This window comes from Castor canadensis, chromosome 11 (genome assembly GCF_047511655.1).
Source record: "Castor canadensis chromosome 11, mCasCan1.hap1v2, whole genome shotgun sequence".
Lineage (NCBI taxonomy): Eukaryota > Metazoa > Chordata > Mammalia > Rodentia > Castoridae > Castor > Castor canadensis.
Genome location: NC_133396.1, coordinates 99,588,823 through 99,605,768, shown reverse-complemented (window position 1 = coordinate 99,605,768; position 16,946 = coordinate 99,588,823). Strand labels below are relative to the sequence as shown.

At 35.1% G+C, this 16,946-nt stretch overlaps 1 protein-coding gene across 2 annotated transcripts in view; it reads left to right on the top strand.

Annotated features, from left to right (window-relative positions):
• Window positions 1–16,946, top strand: part of Atf6 (activating transcription factor 6) — a 187,343-nt gene that overhangs the window by 60,779 nt on the left and 109,618 nt on the right. For both annotated transcript variants that reach the window (XM_074047639.1, XM_074047640.1), the window contains 2 exons: window positions 7,961–8,092; window positions 16,815–16,928. In XM_074047639.1, coding sequence (XP_073903740.1) covers window positions 7,961–8,092; window positions 16,815–16,928 — 246 coding nt within the window. The remainder of the gene's footprint in view (window positions 1–7,960; window positions 8,093–16,814; window positions 16,929–16,946) is intronic.

Sequence of the window (16,946 nt, the reverse complement as noted above, 5' to 3'; positions counted from 1 at the left end):
GTCTGATTTGATATGGCTGGGTCATATGGATGTTCTATTTTTAATTTTTTGAGGAACCAGCATAATTTACACAGTGGCTAGCCTAATTTACATTCCTATCAGCAGTGAATATGGGGCCCCCTTCTACCCCATCCTTGCCAACATTTGTGTTTTGTTTTCTTGATGATAACTATTCATTCTGTGTGGATGGAATCTCAGTGTAGTTTTGATTTGCATTTCCCTGATGGCTAAGATGGTGAATATTTTTTCATATGTTTATTGACCACTTGTAATTCTTCATTTGAAAAGTATTTGTTCAGTTCAGTTGCCCATTTATTGATTAAAGTATTTGCTCTTTTGTTAAGTTTTTGAGTTCTTTATGTATTCTAGATATTTATCCCCTGTCAGATGAATATTGGGCTATTATTTTTTTCCCATTCTGTAGACTGTCTCTTCATACTGTTAATTGTTTCTTTTGCTATGGAGAAGCCTTTTTAATTTGATGCAATCCCTTTTGTCAATTCTTGCTCTTATTTCCTGAGCTATTGGAGTCCTATTCAGAAAGCCACTGCCTATGTTTAGGTCTTGAAGTGTTTCCCTTGTGTTTTCCTCTAGTACTTTTGAATAGTGATCATTGTTCAGCAGATATTTGAGCCAAGACTTAAAGGAGATGAGAGGGGTTAGCTATCTGGGGAAGAACATTACTGGCAAAAGGAACAGCTTTTGCAGGTCCTAGGATGGAAGTGTGCCTTACATTTTCAAAGAAAAGCAAGGAGGTTGCTTTTATCTTGGCTAGAGTAAAGTGAACAAGAGAAGAGTAGTTAGTTATAATGCCAAAGAGGCAAAATGGAGGGAGAAGTCAAATGAAGTCAAGTCCTTGGTTATTTGAAAGATTTGGGCTTTTTACCATGATAAAAACGGGGAAATATTTGGAGGATTTGAGCTGAGACAAAGGATTTGGAATGACATAATAATCTGACCTAGATTTAAAAGGATCACTGCAGTTGGTATGTTGTGAACAGCTTGAACTAGGCAAGCAGGAAGACAGCTGTGTTATCAACTGCTCTGTGCCCACTTTGGGCTTTACAAAGCATGTTCATATCTATCACTTCAGTTGAGTCTGCGAAAAACCTTGTGAAGTATTTGTTATTTTACATGTCAGGAATGAGAGGCTTAGAGAAGTAAACCAGCTTTCCCAGGGATACTCAAGGGTAGAGTCAGAGTCACATCTTTCTCTTTTTCTTTCCTTTTTTTTGAGACAGGGTCTTGATGTATAGCCCATGCTGGCTGCAAAGTTATGATCTTCCTGGCTTAGCCTCTCAAGTGCTGGAATTACAGGCATGTATCACCATGCTTGGTTCTGTTACATCTTGAATACAGCTCTTGTTACTTCCAAATTTTTTGGTTTTTTTCTGCTTTTCTCCACTAAAACTTGAAGGTCTCCATGCTTTTTTCAACTTAAAATAATTCAGTTTTTCAGTGAGTAGTTCTCAGAGCAATAGCAGCATAATTTGTTTTGGGGGGTAGGGTGAGAAGCAATATTATGACCTGCCTACTGAGATGGCTTAAATTTAAAATTGACGTACTTGTACCATAAGAAAGCAGGTTATGGAGTGGGGGAGTTTAACTATGATACATTGTAAGAACTTTTGTAACTGTCATGATTATCCCTAGTACAACAATAATATTTAAAAAAAGAAAGCAGGTTCACAAGTAGTAAACTTGGAGATGTGCCATTTTATGTTTATCTACTTGATATGAAGATTGGATATCTGAAATCATATCTTAAGGATTAAATTACTTCATAAATAATCTAAAACAGTTGTTGGTTTTTAGAATTTTGTAAATGAAAAAGTAAAGCAAAATTTCTTATAATATTTCTTCTAGAACTTTTGGGGAAATTGAAATCATTTGTGTTTTATTAAAACATGCTTTTCAGGCTCATTGGCCCATAGCATGAGCAAATTTTTTGGTGTAATGATTATTTTGTGGCCTAAAACCATTGTGACTCTTAAGGAGTACCATGTTTTTGATCATAGAGATATACATCGCAGAGATGCTTTCTTAATAGTTATTAGCCTATTTATCAATATTGAATAGGGCCTGATTTGAACTAATTATTGAAAGAGTTTTATTAGATTATTTTATTAATATTATGAAGTAGAAAGTCACAAGATGCATAATCATTGTAATAACCCTTACTGTGACTGAATCATCTCTCTGTGTTCTTGGAAATTTATTTTTTCTAAAATTAACAAAAATGGACATTTGTATGGTACAAAAACTTTCAGGCTAAGAATCTGAAAGTTCATATCAACAATAATTTTCTCATACCCTTTTGTACATTTTGCTGTTACAAGAACTGCCAAATTCTTCTCTTAATATTTGTAGCATCACAATTATAATTAGACAATCTTGAGTTCTGGCAGTGAAATGGGGTTCTTACAGATCTTTCAAACACTAATTAAACAAGGGAAATATAAATCTGCAATCATTTCAGAGTTTAAGTATTTATAGCTTTTTTCCAAAAGTTGAAGTAAACAGACAGCTTTCTGTTTTTAAGCTTAAGAGAAATTTCATTTTTTATAAAATTTCATTTTAGGACTTAAAATCTTCAGGGAATGGAGACCAAACAACAATAACAACCAAAAGCAAAAAAGTGAGAAACTTGAGAAGATTTTTAGCAAAATTTCTTAATATACTTATCACCTTGTCAAAATATATTCTAGACAAATGAGTAGATAATACACCTGAGACTTCCAGACTGTTTGGATACTAATCTTTGCTCCATCACTGAGTCCCTTGCTCAGAATATTGTTGACTCTCTATATTGTAAGTGGTGTGAAGATGATTTTTGTTAAGTCCATTGAATGAGATGTGAGCTCTTTGGCTAAAAAAATGGTAAATGTTACTAAGGAAGCTGTAGTTTAGGGTCTGTTGTCATTGCAGTGTCAAATTCATTTCCAACATGGACAGTGAGAAATAGAGGCCACTTATGATTCAACCTCAAGACTGATTTCTAAAAGTGTAGCTAGATGATTATAGCACAGTTTGGTTACAGATGAAATAGATTAAACTGATAGCAAAATTTAAGATATTTACTTGTAAACAGCATGAATTGTGAATTGAGATGCCAGTTTTCATAGTGGTAGTAAAATCATTGAAAGAACAATGATCAATTTTCAAGTACAAATAGTTCTGTGCTAATTTAATACATAAATCACCCACAAACTGTAAAAACTGTCACTTTTTGTTGTACCCTTCTGTGTCCTCCTGTTTTAACTGCCCCAGTCCTCCCCAAACTTGTTAAAATACAGATTGTTAGGCAGTCCCCCTTCCCCTGGACCCCAAGTTCCTTGTTTACCAGTTCTGGGATGAGATTCAAGAATTTGCATTTCTAACCAGTTATCAGGTGATGCTTATGTTGTGTTGGGAAAGGTGCTGTATTTTGAGAGCCAGTATATTAGAGGAAGGTACATTCTAGGGAACTTACAAGGAGCCAGGAGTGGCGATTTATGCCTGTAATCCCAGCGCTCTGAAGGCTGAGGCAGAGAATCAAGAGTTGGAGGCCAGGTTGAGCTGCATAGCAAGAACTTATTTATTTATTTATTTTTTTAAAAAAGACTAGCATAGTGGCTCATGCCACCTGTAATCCCAGCTACTTGGGAGGCGGAGATCAGGAGGATTGTGGTTCAAGGCCAGCCCAGGTGAATAGCAAGACCCCATCTCAACAACAAAAAAGCTGGGTGTGGTGGTGCACACCTGTCATCCCAGCTACACAGGAGGCATTAGTAGGAGGATTGCAGTTCAGCCTGGCCAAGGCAAGACCTGACATGAAAAGTAACTAAATCAAAAAGGTTTGAGGGCATGGCCCAAGTTGTAGAGCATCTGCCTAGCAAGCTCATGGCCTTCAGTTCAAACCCCTGTGCTACCAAAACAAAAAAAAAAAAGAGCGAGAGAAACAAAAGTGAAAAACAGGAGTTAATAAGCTACGTTTAGTTATTTCTATAAACCATAGCAACCTGTACTAATTTACTGCGTTGACTTGGCGGTTAAAGCCATGAGAGTAGCTGGGCGTGGTGGTACACACATGTAATTGTAGTTACTTGGAAGGCAGAGGTAGGAAGATTGTGATTTGAGGCCTAGCCAGGCAAAAGCATCAGATCCTAACTAAAAACTAAACTAAAGTAACAAGGGCTAGGGACATGGCTTAAATGGAAGAGTGCTTGCAAGAGCAGGGGCTCTGAGTTCAAACTCTAGTACCAAAAAACAACAACAACAAAATCCAACACAAAACATGAGAGTTACCTGGGGAGATTCCTTATGGACTAACATGCCTTCTAGTCAAGAAATAGGAAAGCAGAGGAATTGTTCTAGTAATCGCTTTTCTGGCTGTAGTAATCACCAAGCAGTCTAGATGAGTAGGAGACAAATGTAATATGAGTTTTTAGAAGAAAGAAGGTAGATTACCCCATTAGACAAGGGAATTTAAGATTAATCATAAGGAAGATTTTGATATAGAGAGGAGTATGATTATGGGGATCCAAAATTAAAACAAGAATAAAAATACTAGTTTTATTTCTTTAATTGAACACATTACTAGACTTACTGATGGCATAACAGGCAAGGCCTTGCATTATTGTTCTCCCTTCTCTCCAAGATGGTCTCCTTCCCACTGTGTGCTTTTGCATGCACATGTCCACTGACATATTCTCTCCTGCTTTACTTGTAGTTCCTTGAACAAAACATGCTTTCTTATGCCTATGTGTTTTTTCATATAACTATTCTGAGAAAAGATGCCTTTTCTCACTTTCATTTGTTCCTCCTCTTTCATTCATTCACTGTTTGTCATTTAATATTACCTCACGATCCTCTCTGTAGAGACCAAATGATCTAGTCTATATTCTTTTCATGGCATGCTGTGTTCCCTCTTCTGGCACTAATTACTGTACAGTCTTTTATCTATATCAACACACACAGAGAACTTAACTTTTTAATCTCTGAGTCTTTAGCACCAAATATGGTTCTTGGAGGATAATAGGTATTTAGTACATATTTGTTGAATACAACAGTCATTTGGGGAAATGACTCCATCACTGCACCAATTCTTAATCCAAGTCCTAGCTACAGAGTGTAACCTAGGGCAAATTGTTTAAACTCTGTGAGCTTCAACTTCCTTTGAACCCTAATTCCTTTGTACATAGTACATTCTCAAAAATGATAGCTAGTGTTTTAATGTACAGTAATTACAGCTTAGATGAGCTTAACAATCATGTCATATCTATATGGTCAAGATGGGAAATTTTGAATGAGATGATTAAACAAGTAATTCATAAGTGGTTAAACCTAAATTTTCATAACTTTTGGAAGGGGTTCACTATTCAAGGACAACTCAGTTGAGGATCTTGATGGTATGCTGATCCTTGCTTGGAAGAGTTTCTCTTGCTAAGTAGAATCCTAAAAGTTAATATTTGCTAGACAAAATGATAATTAAAAAGGAATGTATATTAATTATTCAGCTGAATCCAAAAGTTCAGATACATAATTCAGAATTGAAGGTGAGCGAGGAAGGAAAGGAAGGGAATGGTTCAAAATACTTGTGGCTTTTTAAAATTCAGGTTCAGTGTAACTAAACTGTGTTGTAGCCTACAAAAAATGCCTTCATGACGTTAGACTATATCAGCAGAAAAATAACCACTAGGACAAGGAAGGAATTATCCTGCTCCATCTAGTAAAGATCATGTCACTTGGGAAGTATTGTGGCCAATTCTGGACACTGTCTCTGAGAAGCATACTTCTAGCAATGTAACCATGTAAGGCTGAAGGGACCTAAGTCATAGAGTACACAACTAGTACTGAAAGGTAGAAGTTATAAGAAAGCACATTTCCAGTTAAAACAAGGGGAAACTACTTTAGTAATTAGGGTAGCAGATCTTTTAGTCATTGAGAGGGTTAAGGAATGCTTCCATATGTAGCAGGAGTGTGAGTATATGTATATTTTTCTAAAAGATTAGAGAAGTTGATAGAGTTGAATGAATTGAGATACTGTCAACTTAAGGAAAAGTTCTTAACTTTGATTTTGTTTACAGCATATTTTTATAAGTAAAGTTTTTGGTACCATACACATGAAGGAATAAAAAAGTAAACATTCAAAAATATAGGTCTCAAAAAGAAAAAATGAACTTCCATATTTATCACAGTCTTCATTGCCCTCCCTCCAAAATTGTTATTGTTTACTTTTTTCCTTATGTTTTCTCAAATAGTCATTGCTCTAACTTTTCCTAAGTTAGTTAGTTAGATAGTCCCTAAGGCCTCTTACCACGTTTGTAGCAAGTCTTACATTGTTATGTGACTGCTCAAGTAAACATTCAGTCTAAAGTATACAATTGTAATGAAAATGTAGCCCCAGTTGTAGCAAAATTGCATTTTATAAAGTAGTCCTAATTTGATAGTACACCTTTGACAAGTTTATAGTATGCCAAAGTTCCACAGCATTCATGGAGAGTCACTTGTGTAGCAATGATTCGTAGTGGCAAAGAATTGAGAATGGAAAATAAAATAAAAGATCAGAAAAAGATTCTAGAGAGCTATTTCTGCTTCCCGTTTTCCCTCTGCACTCTTTTCTTCAAATCTGGAGATAAACTACTATATCCTAAAGAACTATATTTTTAGAACCACAGGGTCCTTAATTGCCCTTTTCATCAGCCTTACTTTCTTCTTCCGCTTCATCCCTCTAAACAGAATTTTTATGCTTCCCTAAGGAGAGTCCCTTTGTGTTGAATTTCATGATTATGACTAATGTAAATTGTGTATGTGGCTTCATAAAATGTAGTATACATACAAGAATGTTACTGATGAGCCAAGTTTCTAAGCACATGATTAATGAATTTAGTGTTAAGTAACTAATATTGTATTTTTAAGTGTCAAATAAATATCATAGTATCTATTATAGATTATGTTGTTATTTTTTCCAAATACCCGTGCCTGACAAGAAGATACACATTGATGAGTGAAGGTATTAGGGAGGGTGGGGAGAAAGAAGTGAGTAAAAAATTTTACATATAAATAAAAAGAAGAGTCTAAAAGTAATTTTTGTTAGCTTTATTTGATAACCTACCTCTTGGAATTGTGACAGGCTAATAATGAGTTTGACTATTGAAAGAGAGTAATTACTATTTTATTTGAAGTATTCCCTTATTGAAAACATCAGCTTGCATCATTCAGGAGGACTTTTTATTTCACTTGTTATCTGAGTTTAAAATTCATTTATATGTATATTGTATGTATTTCTACTTGTATACATGTATGTTAGTTATCTTTCTGTTACTGTAAAAAAAAAAACCAGAGATAAAATCAACCTAGAAAAGGGGAAAGATTTACTTTGACTCATGATTTCAGAGGTTTCATTTCAGTACATGGTCACTTTGCCTCGTTGCTTTGGTTGTGTTGTGGCACAGTACATCATCAGTGGAGCATGTGACAGAGGAAGCCTGTTTACTTCATGGTTTGCTGGGAAGCAAAAGAGAGAAGAGGAGAGACTAGGGTCTCCAAATCCCCTTCGCTGGCATGATCCAGTGACCTAACTTCCTTTTACTAGGCCTCATCTCCTAAAAGTTCCACCACTTCCCAGTAGCACCACAGGATGGGACCAAGCTTTCCACAGATAGGCTGTTGAGAGACATTTAAGATCCAAACTATAGTAACTTATATAGCATAATAATTTTTAAGGCATTAAACAGATTATAAGTAAATTGCTTTTATGCTTATGAAAATTATTTTCAAAATTGTTTTTGATATGTACAGGGTGCTGGGCCTAGAGTATTTAAATACATCAATGTACTGTTTGACTTGCTTCTATGCCTAGTATTTTGCTTCCACAGAGGAAGTCTGGTTTGCTTTAGAGCTACAAGTAACATGCATATGTGTGGCATTTTTATTTCATCTATTGCTTCATGCTTTTTTTTTTTTTTCTCTTCTTCAGTATGATGGAACAGGATTCCAGGAGAATGAAACCTAGTGTGAACCCTGCAAATCAAAGGAGGCATCTGTTAGGATTTTCTGCTAAAGAAGTGCAAGAGACATCAGATGGTATCATGCGGAAAAACAGCTACAGGTTAGATGGCGAGTCGTTCTAACTGATTTAATGAAACCGAAACAGAATTTGATATAGTATCACTTTATATTTAAATTGTTCATATACAGTTTTACCTAGTAGATTACCGAGGCCATTAATAAATTTTATTTTTTTACTTACAAATTTTTTTTTGCAGTACTGCAGTTTGAACTCAGGGCAAATGCTTGCTTGGTAGGTGCTCTACCACTTGAGCCACACTCCCAGCCCCAATGAGTTTTATTATTAAGATCAGTTTTAAGAATAAATCTACTTTGAAACCTTTTCCAGTTTTAGAGCTCTTGTTGAGATGTGATCATAAAATCTCAGTTTGTGTGCATTAATATACACACATATTGAAACATGTACAATATCTTCCATTATTTTATCTGTCACATGTTTTTACATTTAATATATCTAATATTTGTTAGAGTATCATCTATAGGTAGATATGATATCCTAGAATAATATGGTTGAATCTATTTTCAGTCACTAGGTAAAATTATTTGTATCCATTTGTTGTGATCTCTTCTGGACCCCTCTCTTGTTATAATTTAACACTGACTTGGTAAATTTTCCTATTGCTTATCGATAGCAAAAGACATAAGAAAATCCAACTTTTATATTCTGTTAACCAGAGGATGATTATAATAGATATTTAGAGCTATATACTTTCTTTTTTTTTAATTATTCATTTATTCACATGTCCAGACATTGTTTGGGTCATTTCTCCCCACTGCCTTCCTCCCCCACCCTCTCCCCCTCTCTCTCCCCTCCTCCCCTCCTCAGTTCCACACAGGTCCTGTTCTGCCCTTATCACTAATTTTGTTGAAGAAAAGACACAAGCATAATAAAGAAGACAAAGTGTTTTGCTATTTGAGTTAGGGATATAAAGCTATATACTTTCTGATAAACATTTCTGTGGCTATCAGTCAAATGAAGCCAGGGCCTTAAATAGTAAGACAGAGGGAGGCCACAGTATGGCCCAAGAAAATGTTCAAAAATTATTAAAGATTCACTTGCTTTTAATTTTTATAAGCCGAGGGCTATAGAGAAGTCATTCTTCCTGATTTTTGCTCTCTTTTTATCCATACTGTTGAATTAGATTATGACTATAACTGCAGGCTTATCTCCATTAGCCTACATGAAAAAAAATGCTACTATTCATTTTTTGTCTTGAAATTTTGTTGTGAAAAGGATTCTGGAAGAGCCAGAGGACTATGCATATGTCAGTAATGCGATACAGCATAGCATGTGATATGTGCTATGATATTGGAAAGCATTACAAAAACATTTTCTGCTTCTTTTAACGTCAAAATTTGTCATATGTCTGAAATACTGATATTGGCAATCACTTAACAATGTCTGTGAATATGGGTAGAGTTTAATAGTGTCTTTAATTGTTCTAAGTAATTTTTCCAGGTTTGCCATACCTAGTCTGTAATTTTGAGTTCTGTTGTCCATATGAAGTCTATCAAAAATTCCATTTTAAATTTATTAGTCTTTGAATTTGTGAGAATTTAGATAGTTTATTACTACAAAGTAAAACAAGTTATTAATTTAAGTACTTGAAATTATATTTTAGGTAACCTTTATGAGAACATTAGATGTTTTGTACTACCCACAGTAAATGAAACCTCAGGCATTTGTTCCCATTAGTAAGATAACATGGTGGGTCCTGGAAAACACAGTAGGCTGATCATACTAGTTCAACCTAGAGGTGTGAATAACTTTCAGACTGAAATTTATCAGCTTTCAAAATAGTGCCTGAAGTGTGAACCAACTCTCTGTCATCCACCCAAAGTTGCCATTGATTGTACATAATCTAGGCTACTGGTCTTGATTAAAAGCAAGAGATTATAGATTCTTTGCTACATACATGTCTCTTGAGGTACCTAAGATTATTGTAGAGCAACTTGGGGCTTTTAAACAAATGTTAGTTCATGAATTTGATGTTCTTGCTTTTATTAGTGTAAGTACTGAATAAAAAAAAATAAAAAAATGTGAATCATTTTAAAGCACCAAATATGAAGTTCCGAACTGAATTTAGATGTTTATTTATACTCAGTCATTATACTTGTGTTTTTTTCCTTAAACTGTGTCACCATTTTATTAATTTTCTGTCTTTTTAAGGTATATTTAAGTTTTTAATTGGCACATAGTAATTGCACATATCTACAGGGCACAGTGTGACATTTTGATACCTGTGTAGAATGTATAATGATCAGATCTAGATAGTTAGAATATCTATCACCTGAGACATTTATCATTTCTTTGTGTTGAAAACATTCCAAATCCTCTCTACAGCTATTTTGAAATATTCAATTAATTGTGGTCAGCCATAATTGCCCTCCTGTGCTACAGAACATTAGAAACCATTCCTTTTATTTAGCCACACTGTGGTACCTCTTAAGTATCCTCTCTCTCTGTCCATTCCTTTTCCAGGCTCTGATTACTGCTATACTATTTTCTGCTTCTGTAATATTTTTTTTTAGCTTTCACTTATAAGTGTGAACATACAGTATTGTCATTCTGTGCCTGACTTATTTTACTTAACACAGGGTCCTCTAGTTTCATCTAGGTATGGCTGAATAATATTCCATTAGGTGTATATATACATTTTCTTTATTCAGGTATCCATCAGCAAACACTTAGGCTAATTCCTTATCTTGGCACGAATAGTGTTACAATAAGCATGGGCATGCAGATTTCTCTTAGTCATATGGATTTCAATTCCTTTGAATATATACCCAGTAGTAGGATTTCTGGGTCATATGCTAGTTCTGCTTCTGCTTTTCTGTGGAACCTCAATACTGTTTTTTGCAATGGCTATCCTAGTTTGCATTTCTGCCAGCATGCCTCTTTCTCATCCTTGCCAGCATTTGTTGTCTTTATGATAATAGCCATTCTAACTGGGATGAGATTGTATCTCATAGTGGTGCGTTTCCCTAATGATTAGTGATGTTGAGCATTTTAGTATATACTTGTTGACCACTTGTGTATTTGCTTTTGAGAGGTAGTCAGGTCATTTGCTCATTTTTAAATTCAATTATTTGGGTTTTTTTTTTTTTTTGCTGTTGAGTTGTTTGAGTTCCTTATATATTCTGAATATCAGTCCCTTACTAGGTCAATAGTTTGCAGATCTGTAAGTTGTTTCTTCACTCTATTGATTATATTCTTTGCTATGCACAAATATTTTAGTTTGCTATAATTCCATTTGTCAATATTTGCTTTTGTTACCCATGCTTTTGGGGTCAGTATAGAAAAACAAAATGTTTGCCCAGGCCAATATGTTGAAGCATGTCCTCTAAGTTTTCTTCTAGTCGTTTCTTACATTTAAGTCTTTGATCCATTTTGAGGTGATTTTTTTTTATATGGTGAAAGATAGGGGGGTCTCACTGCTTTCTTCTACATATGGATATCCAGTTTTTTCAGCACAATTTATTGAGACTTTCTTTTATCCACTGTATATTCTTGCTGCCTTTGTCAAAAGTACATGAATTCTGTACATGAAATGTACTCTGAAGTATATGAATTTGTTCTGAGCGCACTATTCTGTTCCAGTGGTTGGTGTGGCTCTTTTCATGCCACTACTATTCTACCTTGGTTACTATAGCTTTGTAGTATATTTTGAAGTCAGGTATTATAATACCTTCAGCTTTGTTCTTTTTGTTCAGGATTGCTTTGACTATTTTGGGGTCTTTTGTGGTTTCACACAAATTTTAGGAGTGTGTTTTTTATTTCTTTGAAGAACAAGATTGGTATTTTGATATAAATTGCATTGAATCTTTTGATTTCTCTGGATGGTATGGACATTTTTCTTGACATACTGGGATTTGAACGCAGGGCCTTGAGTTCTAACACTTGAGCTATGCACCCAACCCATTTTTTTTTTTTGCTTTAGTTACTTTTCAGATAAGGTCTTACATTCTTTGCCCGGGTCTGCCTTAGAGTGAGATCCTCTTATCTATGTCTTTCACATAGTTGGGGTTACGGATGTGCACTTCCATTCCCAGCTTGTTTATTGAGATGGAGTCTCGCTTTTTTTTTTTTGGCCTGGGTTAGCCTCAAACCATGATCCTCCTGATCTCTTTCCTCAAGTAGCTGGGATTACAGGTGCGAGACACTGTGCTCTGCCTAGTATAGACATTCCAGCAATACTAATTCTTCTAATCCATGAACATGGGATATCTTTCTATTTTTTGTGTGTGACCCCTATGAATTCTTGTGTCAGTGTTTTATAAATTTCATTGTAGAGTTCATTTACTTCCTTAAATTTATCCTTAGATACTTTAGATTTTATTGACTTATTTATTATAGCTGTTATGAAGGGGATTGTTTTCTTTTGCAATAATTTTGTTGTTGGTGATTTTTTTTCAGTTCTGGAGATTGAGTCCAGGGCTTCATGTTTGCTAGGAAAGTGTACTACCACTGAGATATTCCCCAAGCCCAAAGCTACTGATTTTTTATGTTGCTTTACGTTATGTGATCTTACTGAATTTGTGTATCAGTTCTCACAGGTTTTTTTTTTTTGGTGGAGTCTTTAGAGTTTTATCCATATAAAATTATTTTGTCTGCAAACAGCACAGTGTGGCCTCTCCCTTTACTATCTGAATGCCCTGTGTGTTCTCTCTTTCCTTATTGCTCTGGCCAACACTTACTCTAAATTGAATAAGAGTAGTGAAAGTGGACATCCTTGTCTTGATCTTAGAGGAAAATATCCTTTTCTCCATTCGTATGATATTGGCTATAGTTTGTAATATGTAGGCTCTATTATGTTATGTTGAGGGTACATTCCTTTTATACCTAATTTGAGTGTATATTTGTGTGTGTGTGTGTATGGTACTGGGATTGAACCCAGGGCCTCATGCTTGCTAGTGCTTTGCTACTTGAACTGTGCCCCAACCCTTTTGTTTTCATTTTGTTTTTGAGATAGGGTTTTGCTAACTTTGCCCAGGCTGGCCTTGATTTTGAGATTCTTCTGCTTCAACCTCTCAAATAGCTGGAATTACAGTTCTGTGTTGTACTTAATTTTTTGAAGGTTTCTTTTCTTTTTAAAAACAATTATGACAGGATGTTGAATTTTATCAAATGCTTCTTCATCTGTTGAGACAATCATAGGATTTTTGTTTTTCATGCTATCGATGTAGCATATTTATTGATTTACATGTGTTGAACAATCCTTGCATCTCTGGGATGAATCCTACTTGATCATGGTGTGATATATTTAATGTGTTGTTGGATTTGAGTTGTTATTAGTTTGAGGATTTTTGTTCCTATGTTTATCAGAGATTTTGGTCTGTAGGCTTCTTTTTTTGTTATGTCCTTATCTGGTTTTGATACAGGGTAATGCTAGCCTTGTAGAATTGAAAGAATTTCCTCTCTTTCAAGTCTTTGGACTAGTTTGAGAAGAATTGACAATAGTTTCTTTTCTTCTTTCTTTCTGTTCTTTCTCCTTCCTTTCTTCCCTCCCTCCCTTCCTCCTTTCCTCCCTCCTTCCCTTCCTTCCTTCTCTTTCTTTCTTGACTAGGTATCACTAAGTTGTTCAGGCTGGCCTTGAATTTGTGATCCTACTGCCTCAGCCTCCAGAGTAGATGGAATTATAGGCATATGACACCCAGTTTGCATTAGTTCTTCTTTAAAGGATTGGTGAAATTGGTTAGTGAAACCATGCAGTCCTGGGCTTTTCTTTTTTAGGAAACTTTTTATAACTCATTCAGTCTCTTTACTTGTTACTGGCCTGTTCAAGTTTTCTCTGTCTTCATCTTTATTTTTTAAATATACATCTTATAGTTCATTTTTTAGGAGAACTGTAGTTCAGATAAAAAGGAATAGATTATAATCTCAGAGTTTATAATGTATTTTCCTATCATTTAGTAACTAACTGCATATATTTTTTCAGTGTCAAGAATTTGTAGTAGGTAAATAATATGACAATATAGCTGGGTGGAGTGGCTCACTCCTGTAATCCCAGTTACTTGGGAGGCAGAAATTGGGAGGATCATGGTTTGAAGCTAGCCTGGGCAAAAAGTTAATGAGACCCCATTTCAACCAGTAGCTGGGTATGTTGGTGCACACCTGTCATCCCAGCTATGTGAAAGGCATATATAGGAGGATTGCTGTCTAGACTGGCCTGGGCGAAAATGTGAGACTTTCTTCCAAAAATAACTGAAAGGCAGTATTATTTATCAACTAAGCTGGGACAATTTTAAGAAGGAAAAGTAGTGGTAGTAATAACTACATTAGGACATCAGGCATAAATCAGGACTCTCTTGGATAAACAGGAAAGGATGGTCACCTTCCATATAAGGCATAAGCATAACCTGTCTTTATTCTACAAATTTTCATTAACTCTAGCTCTCTAGCATTGTCCAGAGTTTAACTGATATAGAATGGCTTGCAAGCAGAATAGAACTCTGACCATCTCTGAGTTAGTGTGTGTCTGATTGTCTCCAGTTGCATGTTGGCTTAGATTCTCCCTGTCCTTTCTACTTAACTCCATTAATCCCTGCCCTGGTATTTTTCTTATCAGATCTTTTTTCTTTTCCCAAAATTATTTTTGGCTGTTAGAACAAAGCCATTCAGCCCAGGTGTGCAGAAATCATTATTAAAGTTTATCACAAAATTATAGTTCAGAAATGTATCTTCAAAAGCACTTTTGGATTTTTCTTGTGGACTACAGTGTTTGGATTTTTCTAAGTATTCAGGCATGATTGTTAAAATAATACACATAACAGGTCTTTGTTCTTGATAATTTTTTTTTTAGTGTGTTATGGCAGGTGCTTCTTAGAGGTTTCATACATTTACCAAGCACAAGACAGATTTTTTCCTTTCTCCCTCAGCTCTCTGTTTTAGACTGATCTCTTTTTATGTATACAGTCATTACCTGTGTACCAACATCTCTGTTTTATTCCAAACATCTTTAATTAATTAAGCATCCCAAAGAGAGGTCATCAAGAATGTTCCCAGTGCAAGTTGCAGGGAAGAATGTCCTATATATCTTCAGCTGTTTCTTCTTTTCCCTTGTGTGTGCTATACACAGAAGTCTTTGTTGCTTTTTTTTCTTGAAATTAGTTTTCCATTCTGCCAAAATTATTTTCACGAAGGGCCAATGTCTTCAGTGTTGCCAAATTCTATGGAAGCTTCTGACTTTATCTTACTTGACCTTTTCTCAGCATGTGGCTTGGGCAAATCATTCTCTCTGAAAGAATTTCTTTTTGTGTTGTTATTTTTTTTTAGTTTTCCTTCTTTTTTACTGGTGCTGCTTCATAGTCTTTCCTTTTTTTCCTTTTTTGCAGTGCTAAAGATTGAACCTAGGGCCTTGTGCATGCTAGGCAAGTGTTCTGTTACTGAGCTACATCCCTTGCCCTTGGTATTTTGAGACAGGGTCTTGCTGTATAGCTCAGGTTGGCCACGAATTCATTGTGTAACCCACGCAGGCCTTAAGTCGATTGTCCTCCTGCCTTAGCTTCTGAGTGCTAGGATTACAGACATGTGCCTCCATGTTTACCTCATAATCTTTCTTTTTTTTAAAGTAAAATCCTTCCCAGTTTCTGTAGAGACAATTTCTCCTTATCATTCAGGCCTTGACTTAAATACCATTTCCTTCTCAGTATTGTGATTTCTTTGTTTGGTTCTTTCATAGCACTTACCACAGTTCAGATTTATTTTATGTGTTTGTTTTCTTGTATTGGGTCCATCTTTCTTGTTAGGTCTTTGAAAGCAGAGATTTCATTTTTCTGTTCTCTGTTGGATTTCCAACACCTAGAATAATACCAGGCATACAGTTGGTATTTGGCAAATATTTGTTGAATGAATAAATGAAAAGTGTGAATCTTGCCATGTTCAATTTTATATGTTTGCATATTTTCTTTTGGTATTTTAGCAACCTAGTTTTATAAATCCAGAGCATCTTATATGAGGAAATTTAGGACAAATCTAAGATTTCTTAGTGATAGAGACTAAATTGGCTGACTAAAGAAATAAGTAGCAATAATGTCCCCCAGATCAGATTTTAATTTCAGTTCAGGTTTTGCTCCCTATGTCATACCTAGATATGAATTCACATGATATAAATAGGCATGATGGTTAGGAAAGTATATTTTTAAGCTAATGGAATTATCGGTTAATGTCATTCTAGCATTTTATTAGTGACTCAGATTCACCCATTCTAAAATTTATGTTCAGCTTTTCAGCTCTTTCACTTTTCTCTTGCAGAATATTTTATGCTTATTCTGTTTTAGAGATACTGTTGAGTTTTGTTATCATGGAAAAGTGAATGACCACCAATCCTTAGGCCTGATTAATTACACTGTCTTTCCTGTCTACCAGTTGATTTTTCTTTAAATTTGCTATATTACTGTGCCACCTCCTCTGTCCCAGCAGGATTATATTTGCCTTGAGCTCATTGAAGACATGAGCCATGTATCATCTTTGTATTCCTAATTTCTGGAACATATTAATTGCTCAATAAATGGTAGCTAGGTAAATGTAAATTACTCTGCTATTTCTGTAGAAATTCAGAGATATTATTCATTCACTTGACGGTGGTATATGGTTGGTTAATAGTTTCTCCTTTTCTAATACATTTACCTCTTCTTTACAGTGTATTCTATTTAATATATATTTATTCAATGAAAAGTTAATAGTAGTGATGATTGTCTTACAGTAAGCTTCCTAGGAATTTAAGATACAAAGAAATAAATTTTGTTTTTGTGTGTTTCAGATACGATCATTCTGTTTCAAATGACAAAGCACTAATGGTGCTTACTGAAGAACCACTACTTTATATTCCTCCACCTCCTTGTCAACCCCTGATTAACACCACGGAATCGCTCAGGCAAGTGTTGTAGATGAG